This window comes from Pristiophorus japonicus, chromosome 12 (assembly GCF_044704955.1).
Source record: "Pristiophorus japonicus isolate sPriJap1 chromosome 12, sPriJap1.hap1, whole genome shotgun sequence".
NCBI classification, from domain to species: domain Eukaryota; kingdom Metazoa; phylum Chordata; class Chondrichthyes; family Pristiophoridae; genus Pristiophorus; species Pristiophorus japonicus.
This window is the reverse complement of record NC_091988.1, coordinates 148,700,504-148,717,198: the sequence shown is the minus strand read 5'-3', so window position 1 is coordinate 148,717,198 and position 16,695 is coordinate 148,700,504. Positions and strand designations below refer to the sequence as shown.

The 16,695-nt window shown below is 41.8% G+C and overlaps 1 protein-coding gene across 2 annotated transcripts in view; it reads left to right on the top strand.

Moving 5' to 3' along the window:
* The window catches only part of LOC139277503 (probable phospholipid-transporting ATPase IIA), a 174,355-nt gene extending 159,292 nt beyond the window's left edge, over positions 1-15,063 (top strand). For both annotated transcript variants that reach the window (XM_070896037.1, XM_070896036.1), the window contains exons 26-28: positions 1,165-1,222; positions 1,750-1,953; positions 8,191-15,063. In XM_070896037.1, the coding sequence (XP_070752138.1) occupies positions 1,165-1,222; positions 1,750-1,953; positions 8,191-8,327 (399 nt within the window). In that variant the 3' untranslated portion in view covers positions 8,328-15,063. The remainder of the gene's footprint in view (positions 1-1,164; positions 1,223-1,749; positions 1,954-8,190) is intronic.
* Positions 15,064-16,695: the final 1,632 nt, after the last annotated feature.

Sequence of the window (16,695 nt, the reverse complement as noted above, 5' to 3'; positions counted from 1 at the left end):
TAGCTGATTATTCTTTCTCTCGCTTTCCGTCTTGAGATACTGCAACTAATTGTAGTGCTCCCACCATTGCCTTGGCTGAAATCAGTGAATTTAGCTCAGTTTATGGATTGTACCAAGGATTTTCCTCCGTTTTTAAAGCCCTTGTGCCACGTCGTACAGTATATTCACTGACTGAGCCACCACGGGAGCCCTAGATGAAATACCATTCTGGTTTGGCCTGGTGGTGTCGTGGTTATGGCAATCACTTCTAAAAGTCTGTGGTCACCTGTAACAGTCTCAGGATTTACCAGCCTCTCAGATCTGCTGGCCAGAGCTCTTCTCAGACATGTGGTCAGTAGGTGGGATACTTTGAGGTTACCCGGTGACACAGAGAATATCTCCATTCAAAGCACAATCAAAGTGCGACAGTTTTATTGTCCATCTCCAGACTCCCTGCTTCGACTTTTGTAAATATTTAAAAGCAAATGCAACCCTAGGAGAATCTGAAGCATTTTTAATACCAAAGAAAGAATAATTCTAGATAATTATGGTCTGCTGCAGGTGTTATATGAACAGTAAAATTTACTTCCATTAATGAAGGATGACTTCTGCTGGGGAAGGGCCAGACAAGGATCACATCTTGTTTGCATCTTAAACTACAGTGAAACTTTTTCTAGTGATTGAACCCGTTTCCTTTTTTTCGAGGACCATCGATGGCTTCAGATAATGAAGCTTGTAAGGGGTTTTACCAGTGCTGCAAACAGATGTTTCAGCAATTGTGTTGACTGCAACATTGCATTTGTGGTGACAAATTTCAAAACTCCAAGTCTAACTTAACAAAGATACAATGGAAATTTATGCTGCACCAGAAATAGTTAAAGCAACAGTTCCAGGAACTTCGTGCTGCTTAAAAACTCCAAATATGGCAATAACTACATAACTTGTTAAATGCGTCAATTGATTCGTTTCCAAAGAAATCTAAATTAAATCTGCTGGTGAGCTTTCTCCTCTAAATTTGAGAACAAAATGCTAAATTGGACATTAAAAAAATGTAGGTTTTCTCTTGTTTAATATTTGCAGTAAAGGCTCTCTGTACTGAATATTAAAATATTGACTTGAAAATGAACTGTAACTGTAAGGTGCAGGAGTATCTCCAAAACTGATTCTTTCCTTTCTCTATTTCAGGGTCGACCACTCTCTTTCAAAACCTTTTTGCTTTGGGTTTTAATGAGCATATACCAAGGTATGGAAATGACATGTTATCATAAGTGTGTGTGAAAGAAAGTAAAACAAAGAATGTATGGAATTGCGTGACCTCAAGATGTTCCAAAGTGCTTTATAGCCAATTGTGTACTTTTGAAGTGTAGTCACTGTTGTAATGTAGGAAACGCAGCAGCCAATTTGCATACAGCAAGCTTCCACAAACAGCATTGTGATAATGTCCAGATAATCGGTTTTGGTGATGTTGGTTAAGGGATCAATATTGGCCAGGATACTGGGGAGAACTCCGCTGCTCTTCTTTGAATAGTGCCATGGGATCTTTTACATCCACCTGAGAGGGTAACGTCTTATCCAAAAGACAGCACCACCAACAGTGCAGCACTCCCACTGCACTGGAGTGCCAGCCTAGAGTGAGACTTGAACCAACAACCTTCTGGCTCAGAGGCGAGAGTGTGTGTGTGTGTGCGCGTGCGTGTTTCACTTGTGAAATTTAAGTGCCTATAACTCCATTCAAAAAAAAATGACACTTTTTTAATTTTGTTTTTCCAGGTGGTATAATAATGTATGGAGCTCTTCTGCTGTTTGACTCGGAGTTCGTACACGCAGTAGCCATTTCCTTTACCTCGCTCATTCTCACTGAGTTACTGATGGTGGCGCTTACCATCCAGACCTGGCACTGGCTCATGATTGTGGCAGAACTTCTCAGTCTCAGCTGCTACATCGCTTCTCTTGTCTTCTTGCACGAGTTTATTGGTAGGCCAATGTCAAAGCATTGTCAGAAATACATACAGCTCTTTTTATTTTCTTCCAAAACTTTCTCTTAAAAGCGTTCTCCCTTTCCCTTTCCTGAATGTGTTGACTCCTTGCTTTGGGTACAGTTCCATTGGCTTCCCTCAAGTGGACATTATTCATGTTTGAGCCTTGACAGTGCGTAGACACACATGGTTTATTCAACTAGTGAGAAGGGGCAAGATCATATCCTGTACTCACCAATCCTGTACTCGCCAAATGGCCACGTGTGCACTTTGAGCACAAATCACTAGATGGTGATCAGGACCAACAACCCAAGCTGATTTTCCTCCCGCCTTCTCACTTAAGAAGTAATAATGACCAATAATGTCCCAATTGCTCTGATGGGAATCGGCTAATTCAGCACAAACCACTGATCAAACAGGTGATTACTCAATACATGAAGTCGCAGGGCTAACTGCAGAGCCCCATTGTCTGTTTTTTTTTTAAATTTGACTGATCAGCTTCCCGCAAAATATTTCATAATTACAAAGACATCTAGAAACAACATGTCTTGAATGCTGTACTGAAAGAATGCCTATTATTTAAATGATCTTTCATTAAACCTTCAATCGAATGGCACTAACTCATACAAATACATTTTGTTGACACCCGCTCAGCTGTTTTTATATTGCACTTGGTGCAAGGGCCGCTGGTTCCCAACAAGTGGGCTCACCATCAGCTGGCGACAACATCTGAGTAAACTTACCAGATTCACCAAGACAGGTAAAAATATGTCTTTGCAGTGGGCCATCCTTAGTAAGTACATGACCTACACATCGGGAACTGGCAGCCTAGGTACACAACTAAATCCAACATCGAAGGAGATTAGTATGCTGACAGAAGCAAAGGTTTCTTCAGGAGGAGGCTGTGGTGCTGTACTCTCTCCAAAGTCAGTCAAGTAGTTTTTATTTGACAGGAATAATGAATGTTGATGCGTTTTTGAGCTTTTAGCTACTAAACTATTGCCTTCCTGGTTGCAGAACAGTCCTCCAGTATGCGTTAGTTAAAGATCGAAAACGTTAGCCGTTTTTTGTTCGTCAGCCGCCATCTCTTGTAGAGTGGGTCTTGTGCAACCGGCAGTGACATGGAGATAAACTTGACAGATTTTTTTAAGAACAACCTGAAAGATGCATTTTTCACTGAATCTCCTCAACTGCTGCCAGTCTTTCTGGGGCCAGTAATTGTGCTGGTCTGACAGCCCCAGAGCTTGCACTGGAAGTGACATCATGACAGGTTAGCCAGTGTACATGTGTGAAATAAGAAACCCCACAATGTAGCTAGTTTACAGGAAGACTGGCTATACAATCTACTGGTAAATGAGAGTGGCACAATTAGGTTGCTTCCCCAAGACTCAAACTGCAGTGTAAAGCTGCTTGAAACCATTGTTACCCACTCTAATGACTACTGGTAACATAGTAACATAGGGCCCAAGTTTCGGCCTCAGTTGCTCCTGATTTTTTGGAGCAACTGGTATAGAACGGAGTATCTTAGAAATTCAAATTCTCGGCATTTAGTTTGCTCCAGTTCTAGTCAGTTAGAACAGTTTCACTTTGGAACAGAATTTTTTTTTCAAAAGGGGGCGTGTCCGGCCACTTACGCCTGTTTTCAAAGTTTCGGCAGTGAAAACTTACTCCAAACTAACTTAGAATGGAGTAAGTGAAGATTTTTGTACGCTCGAAAAAACCTTGTCTACACTTTCGAAAATCAGGCGTAGATTACAAATCAGGCGTAGGGAATGGGGGGGTGGGGGGTTTAAAGGGAAGTTTACAAACATTAAACACTTCAGTTTTACAAATAAAGAGCCATCATCAATAATAAATGATAAAAACATCAATAAATCAATCAAAAAAAATTAATAAGAAATAATTTTTTTTTTAAATTAATAAATAAAACATTTTCTACTTACCGACTGCAGCACCGGGAGCCCTCCAACAGCATGCTGGGATGACCCCACCCCCAGTGTGTCTCTGTCAGTGTCTCTATCTCTCTGTCTGTGTGTGTCTTTCATTCTCTGTCTGTCAGTGTCTGTGTTTCTGACAGTGAGGGGAGAGGGGAGAAAGGGAAGAGGGGGGGAGAAAGGGAAGAGGGGGGGAGGAGGGGAAGGGGGGGAGGAGGAGAAGGGGAAAGGGGGGAGGAAGAGAAGGGGAAGGGGGGGAGAAGGGGAAAGGGGGGGAAAGTAGAAAGGGGTGGGGAAAGGAGAAGGGGGGGTGAAGGGAAGCTGAATGGCGGGGGGGGGGGGGGAGGCTGAACGGCTGAACGGGGGGGAGGGGGGGAGGCTGAACGGGCCGGGCCCAGCCGGGCCCAAGACTTCGGGCAGGGCCCGTTCCCAGCACCAGATTTACAGGTAGGTGGCGTCGGGTCGGGTCAGGGTCAGGAGCGCGGGTCGGATCGGGTCGGGGTCTGCCGGGGGGGGGGGGGGGGGCGCGGTCGGGAGCACGGGTCGGGGGGGGAGAGGGAGGAGGCGATTCGTGTCGGGGACGGGGGGAGGGAGGTCAGGTTGGGTCGGGTCCGGGTGGGGGGTCGGGAGCGCGGGTCGGGGGGGCTGGTGGGAGGGAGGTCGGTTCGGTTCGGGGCGGGGGGGGAAGCGGGTGTCGGGTCGGGGCGGGAGGAAGCGGGAGCTGGGCGTGGGAGGAGCCTTATGCACGCACCCCAAGTGAGGCCATTCGGCCAGGGCTAGGGGCTGCGTGCTTCGGGCCCTTCCCACACAGTTTTGGGTGCCTGGAGCTACTGCACATGCGTGCCCACTGTATTCAGCGCAGGGACCTAGCTCCGCCCCCCACAGCTCGTGCTGAGCCGCGCCGAGGGCCAGAGGACCAGCAGAGAGCCGGAGAATTTGGACGTTTTTTTTAGGCGCACTTTGTGGCGCGAAAAACGGGTGTCCAGGTCGGCGGCGCGGACCGAAACTTGGGCCCATAGAAAATAGATGCAGGAGTAGGCCATTCGGCCCTTCGAGCCTGCACCACCATTCAATATGATCATGGCTGATCAGAGCAGTAGTCCACTGCTGTTATCCCCAGCCCCAGCCCCAGCCAATATTTATCTGCATTATCAGCAGCTGTATATAAAAGTTCAAGAGAAAATAAAACGAATTATGTTACAGAATATAACACTCCAACTTTTTCTCCATTCAATAATTGCGATCATAACAAACATATTTACATATTCGCTGCTAAAACTGTTTCGTTGGCGAGAATTAAAACATTAGGTGGAGACGGAAAATTATTCTGGTTTTTCGGTTTCTATTCACTTCGCCGAAATTTTCAATTATTCAGTATTCACGTAAGTGGAACCGGTTTAATTTGTCATCGTTAGTGGAAAACAAAATAATTGTGACGAACTAGTGTTTCAGCGGGGAATTAAACTTACCACACAAACTGTTGTGGCAGTGAAGCTATTGTACTAAAACCAAAGTGGCCTGGTATCTACAAATAGCAGCACTCTGATTGTGAGAAGATTAACTTGTAATGCATCCGTCTTGAGAGTGGGATGTTGCCGTAGTGACATCACTGGCTGGCTGGGGGATGAGTGGGAGCTGCTGTGCTCTTGGCTCCTCCACTTCCATGCGGCTCTGGTGACATCATTATGGTCGCACTCCCACTCTCAGGAAGAGGATGTTGTGCAGTTCGCTTTCTTTTTGTTATAAAGTAACTGAATGTAGATACGAGTTGTGATTTCACAAGATCTCCAGTTTGATTGAAAACTCCCTCTTTATTGCAGTTTAAAGGGGCACTTCTCAACTCAATTATCAGAGAAATTGTTCGCACAGCAGTACTTGGACTTTTTCTTCCCTTCTCCAATTCCCATCCTTCCTCTCTTGAATGCACTGAACTAGCTGGAATACAGGGGCACTGGCATCGCTCCAATATCTCGCCCAAGTAACCATTCTTCACATGTGAGCCTAGAAAATGGAGGGATAATTTTGTCCCCGGGTACTGTTTCCAATATCACAAGATATCTATCAGAAATGGAAACCTTGGCTGTGTTTTCCCTCCCTTTGAGGTCAGTTTGCCACCCCAACTGGCTATTTGGCTGATATCAGCTAATTCAGCACAGACTGGAGATTGAACTTGGAGTGGATGTGTTAGTACCATATGAGGCAGTGAATTTACAGCCCACTTTCCAAGGCAATCCTGAGTGGACACAAAACAAACTTGTTGCATGATCTGCTGTTCTGTGACAAATCTTGTATTCCAGTGATGTTTAGAAGATGTTTTATTTTCTTTCTAATTTAAAGGGGTATTGATTACCTTACTGGCAAATTCTTCAGGAAATTCATATTTCTGAAGTAACCTATTTCAAAAACTCAGTTCAAACTTTTGCCATTTTGCCTTTGCAGTACTTTCTTGTTGCAGCAGACACCACAACATAACAATGTGCCTTCCTTCCCTCCTACAATTCTATCTCCTTTTTTTCCTCCTTTCCAAAAAGTGCTAGTTCATGCTGGGCTACAGTTCCAGTCCAGTACCTCACTCAAGTGGGCATTCTTAATGTGGGAGCTTAGGCAGTGAGTGTTGATGGTCTACATGCCTGATGGCCGTTGCAATTGAACCTGATCACATTCTTGCTTGGCGTCCTCAAAAATATACTTTCAAGCAACAATCACTGAGCAGTGATCAGCAGCAGGAACTTTGGCTAAATCTTTTTTTTTTACTTCTTCCAAGCATGAGGACTTTAAAGCCAGTTGGAGTGCCTCGGCTGGAATCAGCTAATCCAGAACAGACCAGAGCTTTCTGATCTAAATGGACTCAATACCACTGAAAGGAATAGCTACCCAGCAGAAATAGATTAATGCATAGGGAGACCAAAGTCACAGGCTTTGTGGGAAGATAGGAAGGAAGATGGAGATAAAATTGATTTGGAAGAGAATTTTAGGATGCAGAAACTAAGGAATCATCTGATGGAGCAGAAGGAGTGGAAAAGAATCAGTCGTTCAGATAGACGAGTAGATGGTACAGGCAGGAAATAATGATTGGCGAAGAGCACTGAAATAAGGCGGGGTGAGTCTGTGAAGAAGTTTGAAGATGAGGACAAGGATTTTTCACTCTGACAGGGAGCCAGTGGTGCTTGGAAAGGTGGGCATTGAGCTTTGGACACTTTCAAACTTCACTTTCAGATTAAATCTGGAATATTATTCACCACTGCTGACTGTTCAAAGCTATGCCATAAACTATTGTTCAGATTTTCTTTAGTGAATTTTTTGTTCATCAAGGTGAATGGTGTTGCTGTTTGGAAATGGAAAACTGCATTTTGAGCACCCATGGTCAGGATCAAGGTCTCTCACATTCAGCACAGGAGAAAATAATTTGCAATTATAAATCGTCTTATAGCAGCACTTAGAAATGTCTAAAAGTGTTTCATATGCAATGACTTGTTTGAAGTGTAGTGACTGTTATGAAGTGAACAAGTATAGGATAATTAGAGAAACTAGTTCTCCTACTCTAGTCCAACAATATGTCTTAGCCCCAACCACAGAAGAGCACCCAAAACTGCATTTTTCCACTTTTCACACCAAGTTATCCTGCAAGTTAACCCTATTTTAGGACAAGTTTTGCACTGTGGCTCCATGCCCACTGGGACTTGCATTGAGATTGCCCAAATACATGTTTTGTAGGACCCTTACATCCAGCAGACTGAGTCTGAACTGGATTCAAACCCACATCCCAGAGATGAAAAGAAAGTGTATAACCCACTACACAACTCGTCGGTGTATAGATAGATATCTGTAAAGTATCTGTTTGTGATATGCAGGTCCACAGATAAATATTCAGTAAGAATATTGATTTTATATTTATTTATTGCCCTATTTTTAAGGTACTTTGTGTTCCTGTCTCTCGAATTTCTTTGTACTGTACACAGTTTCTAAGCCAAATGGATGGCCTGGTAACTACTCCTGGCTCTTTGCCTCTGGAGCCATTGATCCAAGAAGTGCATGGAAGCTTGGCCAAAGTGACTCACACAACCTGTGGGAGCATCTGGACTCCTCCTTGTGCTTTGGGAAATTGAAGGCTGCAATCAATGTCCTACAGAACTGATGCCCTTAGCCATAGTTCCCAGTTTAACACTGATTCATTGTTTTATATTATGTTACTATTCTGTAACTTGAATCTATGGAAACTGTACTCAATACATTTTAGAGAGAACAGTAGCACGGGAAGAGGTACGTTTGTAACTTACGCAATGCTTGCTTTTCTGTTACAGATGTCTACTTCATCATCACTTTATCCTTCCTGTGGAAAGTCACAGTAATCACTCTCGTCAGCTGCCTTCCCCTGTACGTACTGAAATATCTGAGAAGAAGGTTCTCTCCACCGAGCTACTCCAAGCTTACCTCATAGACCCTGAAACCTGGGTCGTAATCCCACCCCATTAGGGATTCACATCTAATAATTTGGGAAATTTATTTGACAATTTCAAGTACTACTGACAGGACGAAAATGATACTGCAACAGTCATGACCAACTGATGAATACCAATTGGCCAGCCGACATTACCAGAGATACAGTCTGCTGCTTCAGAGTCATAAAAGGGAATCATTGTACTGATCAAAAGTAGGAGGTCGGCCAGAAATAGAATCCATAAAGAAAAAGGGGTCACCAACCACTCGATGAGACAAAATGATTGAGCCACTGACACAAAAATATATGTAAAATTTGCCCCTCTTCAATCTTCTGTTTATTTGGTTTGTGACCTATTTCCACTATGTTTCTGAGTTTCAGTTGTTGATTTATTTCCATTCCCCAAAGTTGGTTAGAGGTTGTACCCATCAATTGGATCGATTAACATCATATATTTCCATCAGCCTTTCAGATAGCAATCCTATTCTTCACCCCTATCCTCTTTGTTTTCATCTTGGGTGCTTCCAGTCATGTCTTGTGTGCTTTCACCCTAGTTACAGGATACAAAAGGTACAGCATCATCCCATTGATTCAGGCTCCTCATCAAGATGGTGGCTAAAATACTCCATTTCAGTGTGAGCTTGATGAGACCCCTTTCTATGTGGATTGCAGTAATGAACACACAAGGGCATGTTCTTCAGTTACATCAGTGTATATATCACTTCATCAACTGATGTATTTGAAGAGCCAATTTCCTTTTTATTGTACTATAAACACACATCTGTGTTTTGAATGTGTCATAACCTACATACGCACTTTATAAACAACACAAGCTTTTAAAGATCATGTAGTAGAGTAATAACCCGAAATGGCAAATCACCTACAGTTGTTATCCTGTGTTCAGAAGGTTCTTTTTGAAGCTTCTCTCAATTCTGACATTTGATGCTTTGATGAATGAAATGAGAATGCTGACTTGCACTAACATTGCTCCTGTAAAATAAATGCAAAGCCACATTCTCTTTTCATCTAATCATACTTTAAAATAAGTTTACTAAATGGCAGCACTAAAAATGCTGGGTGGAGAAAAATGCTAGTTCCCCCACCCCCAAATGAATGTTTTAATATTCCTTTTCTTGATATGATAGAACTGTAAAAAGAGTAAAATAATTATGTCAAGAGGTTGGTTTATTTCAATGTTAATGTGAAAACATGTTTTTAATTGTAAGCTTGTAAAGTGATGGAAGTGGATGCTGATTCTTTAACGATGATGCTGTGTCCTGGTGGGGGTGGGGTGAAGAGTGAGAATAGTCAAGTCATAGTTTGTGACATCATCCTCTCTATTCAGTGAAATTAAACTTGGTGTTGGCATGTGCAAGGGAAAATGTACGTCATTTTTTTTATATTATACAGTGGGAACTTGTACATGTAGATCACACTAATCAGTGCTGTCTAAAAACATTTTACTTTTTTTTTTATAAAGAGCTTTACTTATAGAATTAAACTGACTGCTTTCGAAATAACAGCAACAATGATTTGATGACTTCCATTAACTTTACAATGTCTGCTGTGTGATTAGGAGTTTGATTTCCAACCTTGAACTCCTGGCTCTACAGCTCAGGACTCTCTCTCTCTCTCTCTCTCTCTCTCTCTCTCTCTCTCTCAGGCCAATACAGTTTACATAGAATTATTACTGTTGCCCAATGTGGGCAATATATGTATGTATGCCTTTTAAATGATGTGTATAAGTAATATGTCTGATAAAAGTCTAAATAGCTGTATTTATTGTGATGCTGACACTTTTTGAAGCTTTTGTGAATTTGAACAACCAAGCTGTACTGTAAGCCCAGTGATTTGTATTGACAATATATTCCTGCGTCCAGGATGAACTCATTACCTTCACCTGATTGGGGGCGCGGTGATTAAGGTGCTTTCTTTGTACTCCATATCGTTGAAAAAACAAAGCCCATTGGGACTTGACATTCCAGCCCATTTGCTGATCAACGCTGTCAGCTCTTGACTGAGTTGTCAATCTCCTGCAGCACCTTATTCTGGCAGGGACTGAACAAACAGCCACTTATCTGATTGGATCATTTGAATTCCTAGTTGAACATCAGAGCTCAAAGTCCAGCTGTCTGATTGGAGCATGTAAAGTCCTGATTGTAATGTCCAGATTCTATGTTTATCCATTGCCTGGAATCTGGGAGAGAAAGTGCTGAGACTGTTAGTATAACTTCTTTCTGGTCAAATTGCGATGGCCAAATACAGGTCTAATACCAACCCATTAATTTAAGTTGACATTAGCGCAGCAGTCACCCTTATTGCGAGTTTCTCCTTTCCCTATAAAGTCTGAAGAAGTACTTGGCAGAGGGAGATGGCTAATATAGCAGCACCGGTAGAGACCTGGAGAAAGTTTGCTGGCAGCTTTATTACCTAAAGAATAATGATACATGATAAGGAGTGAACAAAAAAAAGCTGAGTAAAATAATAATGGAGCAAGAATTTAAAAATAGGCATTACCTGCCAGAGTACATTACCCTCACTTCTATAGAACTATATACGTATTCATTTCCTCAACAGCTAAGATTTGTGTTTTGTACAATGAAACCTATTTGTTATCTTGTTTATATTCCAATCTATTCATTATGATTGAATTCAAAAATATCAAACCACTACTGTGCAACGCTTTCTCTTGTATTCATTCATTAATGCCCTTCTAACACATTTGGTGTAATGTCGATAATACCTCTTTTTCATGCCATTAGTTAACTTCCTTACTTGTCTACTTTTTAAAATTAGTTGTTTCTTCATTTCCCTTGTAGCTCTTTTTTTAAACTTCCTTTCATGGGAGATTGTTGTCTGATTCACTGTGCCTTGTAAGTGATTTTACACTTTGTAAATGCTCTGACAGTCACTCTCCCTGTACCCTGGGTAATGATTCAAAATCAATGCCACTCATGAGACGATCTTGAGTTGCCTGTACCTTAAAGCGTGCAATGCATCATTCCATCCCTTTTCATTGATCACCACCATATCATATCTTTTTTTCCCTCATTCTTAGCATTAATTTCAGTTGTGTTATAGCAAGAGAGCCTCTTTGGAAGCCCATTGGAAGCTATCTGCCCAAGTCACCTCCATCAAAAATGTTTTGAAGAGTAGTTCCACTATCCATCCCAGAACAGAAGTTGTGGAAAAAAGTATCTAAATGGACTTTGTCCCAATTTTAGTCCACCTGGCCTGACACCTTTTGCACCTGTGAGTGCTAGCACAAAGCTCAGTCCCAGGCTACTGCTATTGTCCCTGTAGCCAGCAACTGATGGGTGCCAGTTACTGCTCAGGTGTGACTCCCCTCTGAATTTCTTCCATCTTGCTAAGTGCCTTTCTTCTCATCACCTCTGCATGTTAGTGTGCTGACGCTCCGCACCTCCGTGCAGCCCTGAATAGTCAGACTTTCACCTTGAATGCCGTTGTTTCAGCTTCTCAGTAAGTGCAACAGTAATCTTCAGATGCACCAAACCCTCTGCAGATCCCATTTGGACATGTAAGTCCTAAATATTGATGAGTGTCATGCTAGAAAGTTTCTGTGAGCGGGGAGAATGTGGTTGGTAATGCTAACATGCAGAGGTGATGAGCAGGATGGAAGAAATTCAGAGGGGATTCACATTCATCCTCTAGTTCTGTTCAAACTAAGAATGCTGCTTGTCTATTGGGGCTAGCACCAACTGCTGCATAAAAATGTGAATCATTGGTAAATGCTGTTGAATTAGATGGTAAGCTCGGTTATTCTGGTCTCCTTGTACTGACAATAATCATTAGACTGCCCATGAATGTGAAAGTTTCCCAATTTGGCCGAACTACATTGAGGAAGAAAATGACAATGTGGCCAACTGAATAAGGGTCTGTGAAACATTAGGATGTTGTAATGGGCTATGGAGTAAAATGATTTTCTGGTAGTATTTGAGGTAATGGATGTTCAGTTTGTTCAACACTAAGCTTCCAAAAGACTTCAGGGGGTAAGATAACGAGCAATTATGAGGCAGTTTACCTTGCAGATGTTCAGAACCAATTGTGTTGCCAATAATTTGAGCCAGGGAAAATAAGACCAATAGACCATTTTTTTCATCTGAGGCAGGCAAATGCTATTGAAGATGTGTTTGCATATCCCAATATAGTATCCTGCAAGGTCTGAAATAGGTACTTAAATCAACATAGGAAGAGATGCCAAGCTGAATGCCCCAGATTAAGAGATCAAACACTGGTACACTGCAATGTAAACAATGCCTTAGGCTGCTATCATAATCTGGTATTCTCATCTATGACATGTAATGGGCAAATCTGTACAGATGGGGAAGCTATTTTAATTGGCCATACAGATGCTCCACTGTCTCTGTTAAACAATGTCAACTAGAACAATGTACAGCTGCAAAGAACTTGTGGTTCTACATTCATGCTCCTTCATAATCCTGTATGGTTGAAGATCCTTTGCATGTTTGAGGTATCAAAATATTAAACTGTGCTACTCTTTCATGAGATACAAGTCCAACTGAAAGTACAAAGAGAAACAATGGACCTCATCCATCTAACAGAGGCCAGGGGCTCCTTTTTGCTATCATTAAATCAACTTCTCTGCAGGTTTCAAATACTGCTGCATAGAGCTGCAAAAATGCTTCTATGATGTTGTACCAGTAAGACTATTAGTATAAAACTCTACCACTTAAGGGCACCATTAATTGAAATGCCTGTTGAGATTTGCAGACTATTACTGTGTGCTGGAAGTTATTAATCTGGGGCCAACCCTTTAAAGAATGCAATTATTTTTTTTGTTTTAAACTGTTAAGTAGCATTACCAATTGGCTAAGGCCAGTTTAGCTTATTCTTTAGTCAAAACGAACTGAAGAGAGAAGATGGGGAAGATCACGCCATGGAATAATGCAAATTTTTCTTAAAGGCACAGCTACTCTTAAGAGTTCTGAGGTCACCTTGCCTTATAATCTATTGTAGATGGACGAGATTTAAAAAAATAAGATGGTTATTATAACTTTGCTGGTTAAGCTTTCCCAAATTTCTAAAGTTAAAAAGAAATGCAGAAGAAATTGATATTTTTTCCATCACTGCTAAGCCATGAATTGATTGGTTGAAATCATGAATATCATCTTGAATAATTATGTATGTGTAATCTCTGACGACTACCTGTGGGGGTTGCAGTTAGTTTCATCTCCTGTGTTTCGGGAAGATTGTTGGCACATGTTTGAAGGTAGCCCACTGTAAGCCTCTGAGAACAGCACATGCAATTTAATAAACTGCTTGCAATAGATGGGCATGGAATGAGATTACAGTCAACTTCTCGGGCGACTTCTGCATGAAATGAATGGCTTTTTCCATGACCCATAATGAGAACAAAATAATGCATGTGGGGGAGACATTTAATATATTATGTGGTCCTTTTAGAAAACGCAATTAGGGATTGGATAGTAGAATAGCCCTAAGGCTGTGTGGTGTGGAAAACAAACTGCCACACAGGTAACTAGAAGGAAAAGTGAGTATTATGATACCAGCCCTTTCAACATAAAATTGACTGATGTCCCATTTTTAGAAGATACCCCAAGACCTGTACCACTCAGAAAATGTGCACTGAATTACCTTTCTGGACAGTTCCTGCTTATTTATACTTTGTTAGCAAATTACTAATTCAAAAGAATCATCATGTATCACAATAGAGAGGCTGGACCATCAACTTTTTATGTAGGATTTAATCTCTGTGTCCTCTAAATGCTCCATCATTTGCCCTCTCATTGCCATCCCGTACAAATTCCAGCTTGTGCTCTCCAGCACACACTAACTTATTCTGAAACTCTGTCTTCTCCCTTTCTCGACATATTCTAAAATTCAATTATGTAACAATGGTAAAAAATCTTAAGGTTTTTTGTGCAAAATATATACCTGTAATGGAATTATAATAAGGGTGTATTAGCTTTGCAAGGGTGCTGATTTATACCGTATGTTAAGTTTCAGCCTAAGTTGTTATTACTTCAGTTGTCACTATTGAATCAGGCTGATTAAAAAATATGGGCATCTCTTCGAAGATGCACAAATAATGGAACTTGGTATAAATCATGGCTACTTGTACTTTTATTTTCCCCCCACCCCTTCCTCCTTGGTTTAATATGCTTTGATAAATATCAAGCTTTGAGGGAATTAATTTCACAGGTTTTATTTACTTAAAGCTTGCAGGATATAACAATTCTTATGAAGTATCCTAAATTTTTCCTAAAATTGGATTTTGTTGCTAGATTAGTCTTTTCCTCATTTTTAGGGAGCTCTTTAATAGGTGCTGGTGCAATATTGTCAACAACTGCTCCACATTATGACCTTGTAGTGGATTCCATCAAAATGAATTCTGCAATCTTGCTCCAGAAGGATAAATGCTACCGGTACCTAAAAATGGCTGGGCTTTACGTTTGAGAACCTGGATTCTGGTTGGCTGGTTCATTTAAGTTTGGTTGCCCTGTAATTGAGATCTAGAATTTGCCAAACTTGATTCATTAAAGAGAAAAATCTCTGTTCAATCCTCAAAGGGCTGGCCCCAGTCTTTGGACTGTTTTGTAGAAGGAAAATGAAAATCCTGTGACTATGGTGTTAATCCACTGTATTGTTGGTTTCTGTGCTGTGGAGAATATGCTCTTTTAAGAGCGAAACAAATGATACTGTATTAAATGAACAATAAAGAGCAGTTTTATGATTTGTTTTCAGCAGTATGTTTATACACTCATCTGTATGTTGGGTGGGTTTTTTTTGGGTGAATGACTGAGAAACGTAGTTACTTTCCATACTGACCTGTTATCCCAACCTTTCTCCTGCATTAACAGGACACAGTTGCTTCTGGGGCATGTATATGACCTAGCTTTCCTGCTACCATATCTGTTTTTGTTAAAACAAACATATGGCCTAACCATTCTGCCAAGAACGGGTTCAGATAAACTAAGTTAACTGTGTATTTTTAGAATCTTGCTGTGTGAAAAGAGCTGGCGTGGACAATTCAACACAAACTGTTACTGTCAGAGCAGGGGTCGAGATAACAGGTCAGCATGGAAAGTAACTAACTTTGTAAGCAGAGACTAAAGCTTTTGAAGACTTGCCCATCGTTTAAGATTTTTTTTAAACCCGTAATGTATGCACCTGTGAATAGGCTTATGAGTGGCTTAGCCAGTCACATGATGTTCACAAAACTCAATAATACCTCGGGTCAGTTGAGTCTAGGTCATCCACGATGGGGTATGCAGTTGTGAGCCTAGAGGATGAACTGGTAATGTTGTCGTCATCATCGGAGTCGAGGATGACTTGCTTTCAGACTAAAACTGAGTTATCAGGTGGCTGAAGAGTCCAATGCAGGATCTACAGTCTCTGTCACAGGTGGGGCAAATGGTGGTTGAAGGAATGAGTGGGTGGGGTACCTGGGTTGCCGTGCGCTCCTTCCGCAGTCGATGCTCTCGGTGAAGAAACTCGAGGTGTTCAGCGCCTTCCCGGATGCTTTTCCAACGTTTTGGGCAGTCTTGGGCCAGAGATTCCCAGGTGTCAGTGCGGATGTTACATTTTTTCAAGAGGGTGTCCTTGAAGTGTTTCATCTGCCCACCTGGGGCCTGCTTGCTGTGTCGCAGCTCCGAGTAGAGTGTTTGTTTTGGGAGTCTTGTGTCAGGCATGCGGACGATGTGGCCCATCCAACGGAGCTGATTGAGCGTAGTCAGTGCTTCGATGCTGGGTATGTTAGCCTGAGCGAGGACATTGACGTCAGTGCTCCTAACCTGCCAATGGTCTTGTGGAGGCAGCGTTGGTGGTACTTCTCCAGTGTTTTGAGGGGCATGCTGTACATAGTCCATGGGCTAGATTTTCCACTTCACATCGCCCATCTCTTGCCCAAAACGGACCCCTATCGCTTATTTTGAGCAAAAAGTGGAAACTAGGCCCAAAACATCGGCGGAAAACAGGTGCCTAAGTTTCCACTTTGATCGCTGAGATGATCGCCCATACAAGGCCCATCCCAAGTTTCGGCACCTAGCATGCACTTCGCTGGACTGATGCAAGGCCCAAAAGAGTGCTGAGAAATAGTTGCCTTTACTGGGCTTAAGAGAAGGAAATGGGCACTACGGACGCCATTTTGAAGATCGGAGGAAGGGTGGAGGCAACAGAAAAGAAGGAGCTAAATAGTTGTGAGTTATTTAGAGAGTTCATTTAAAGATAATTCTACTCAGAATATTAGATCAGGGTATATGTTATTTTGGAAATAGGTTTTATATAGTGAAATTATTTTGGAAATAGCTTTTACATAGTGAAATTATTTACTGATATTGTTGGGGCCTATTAAATTGACTGGTAT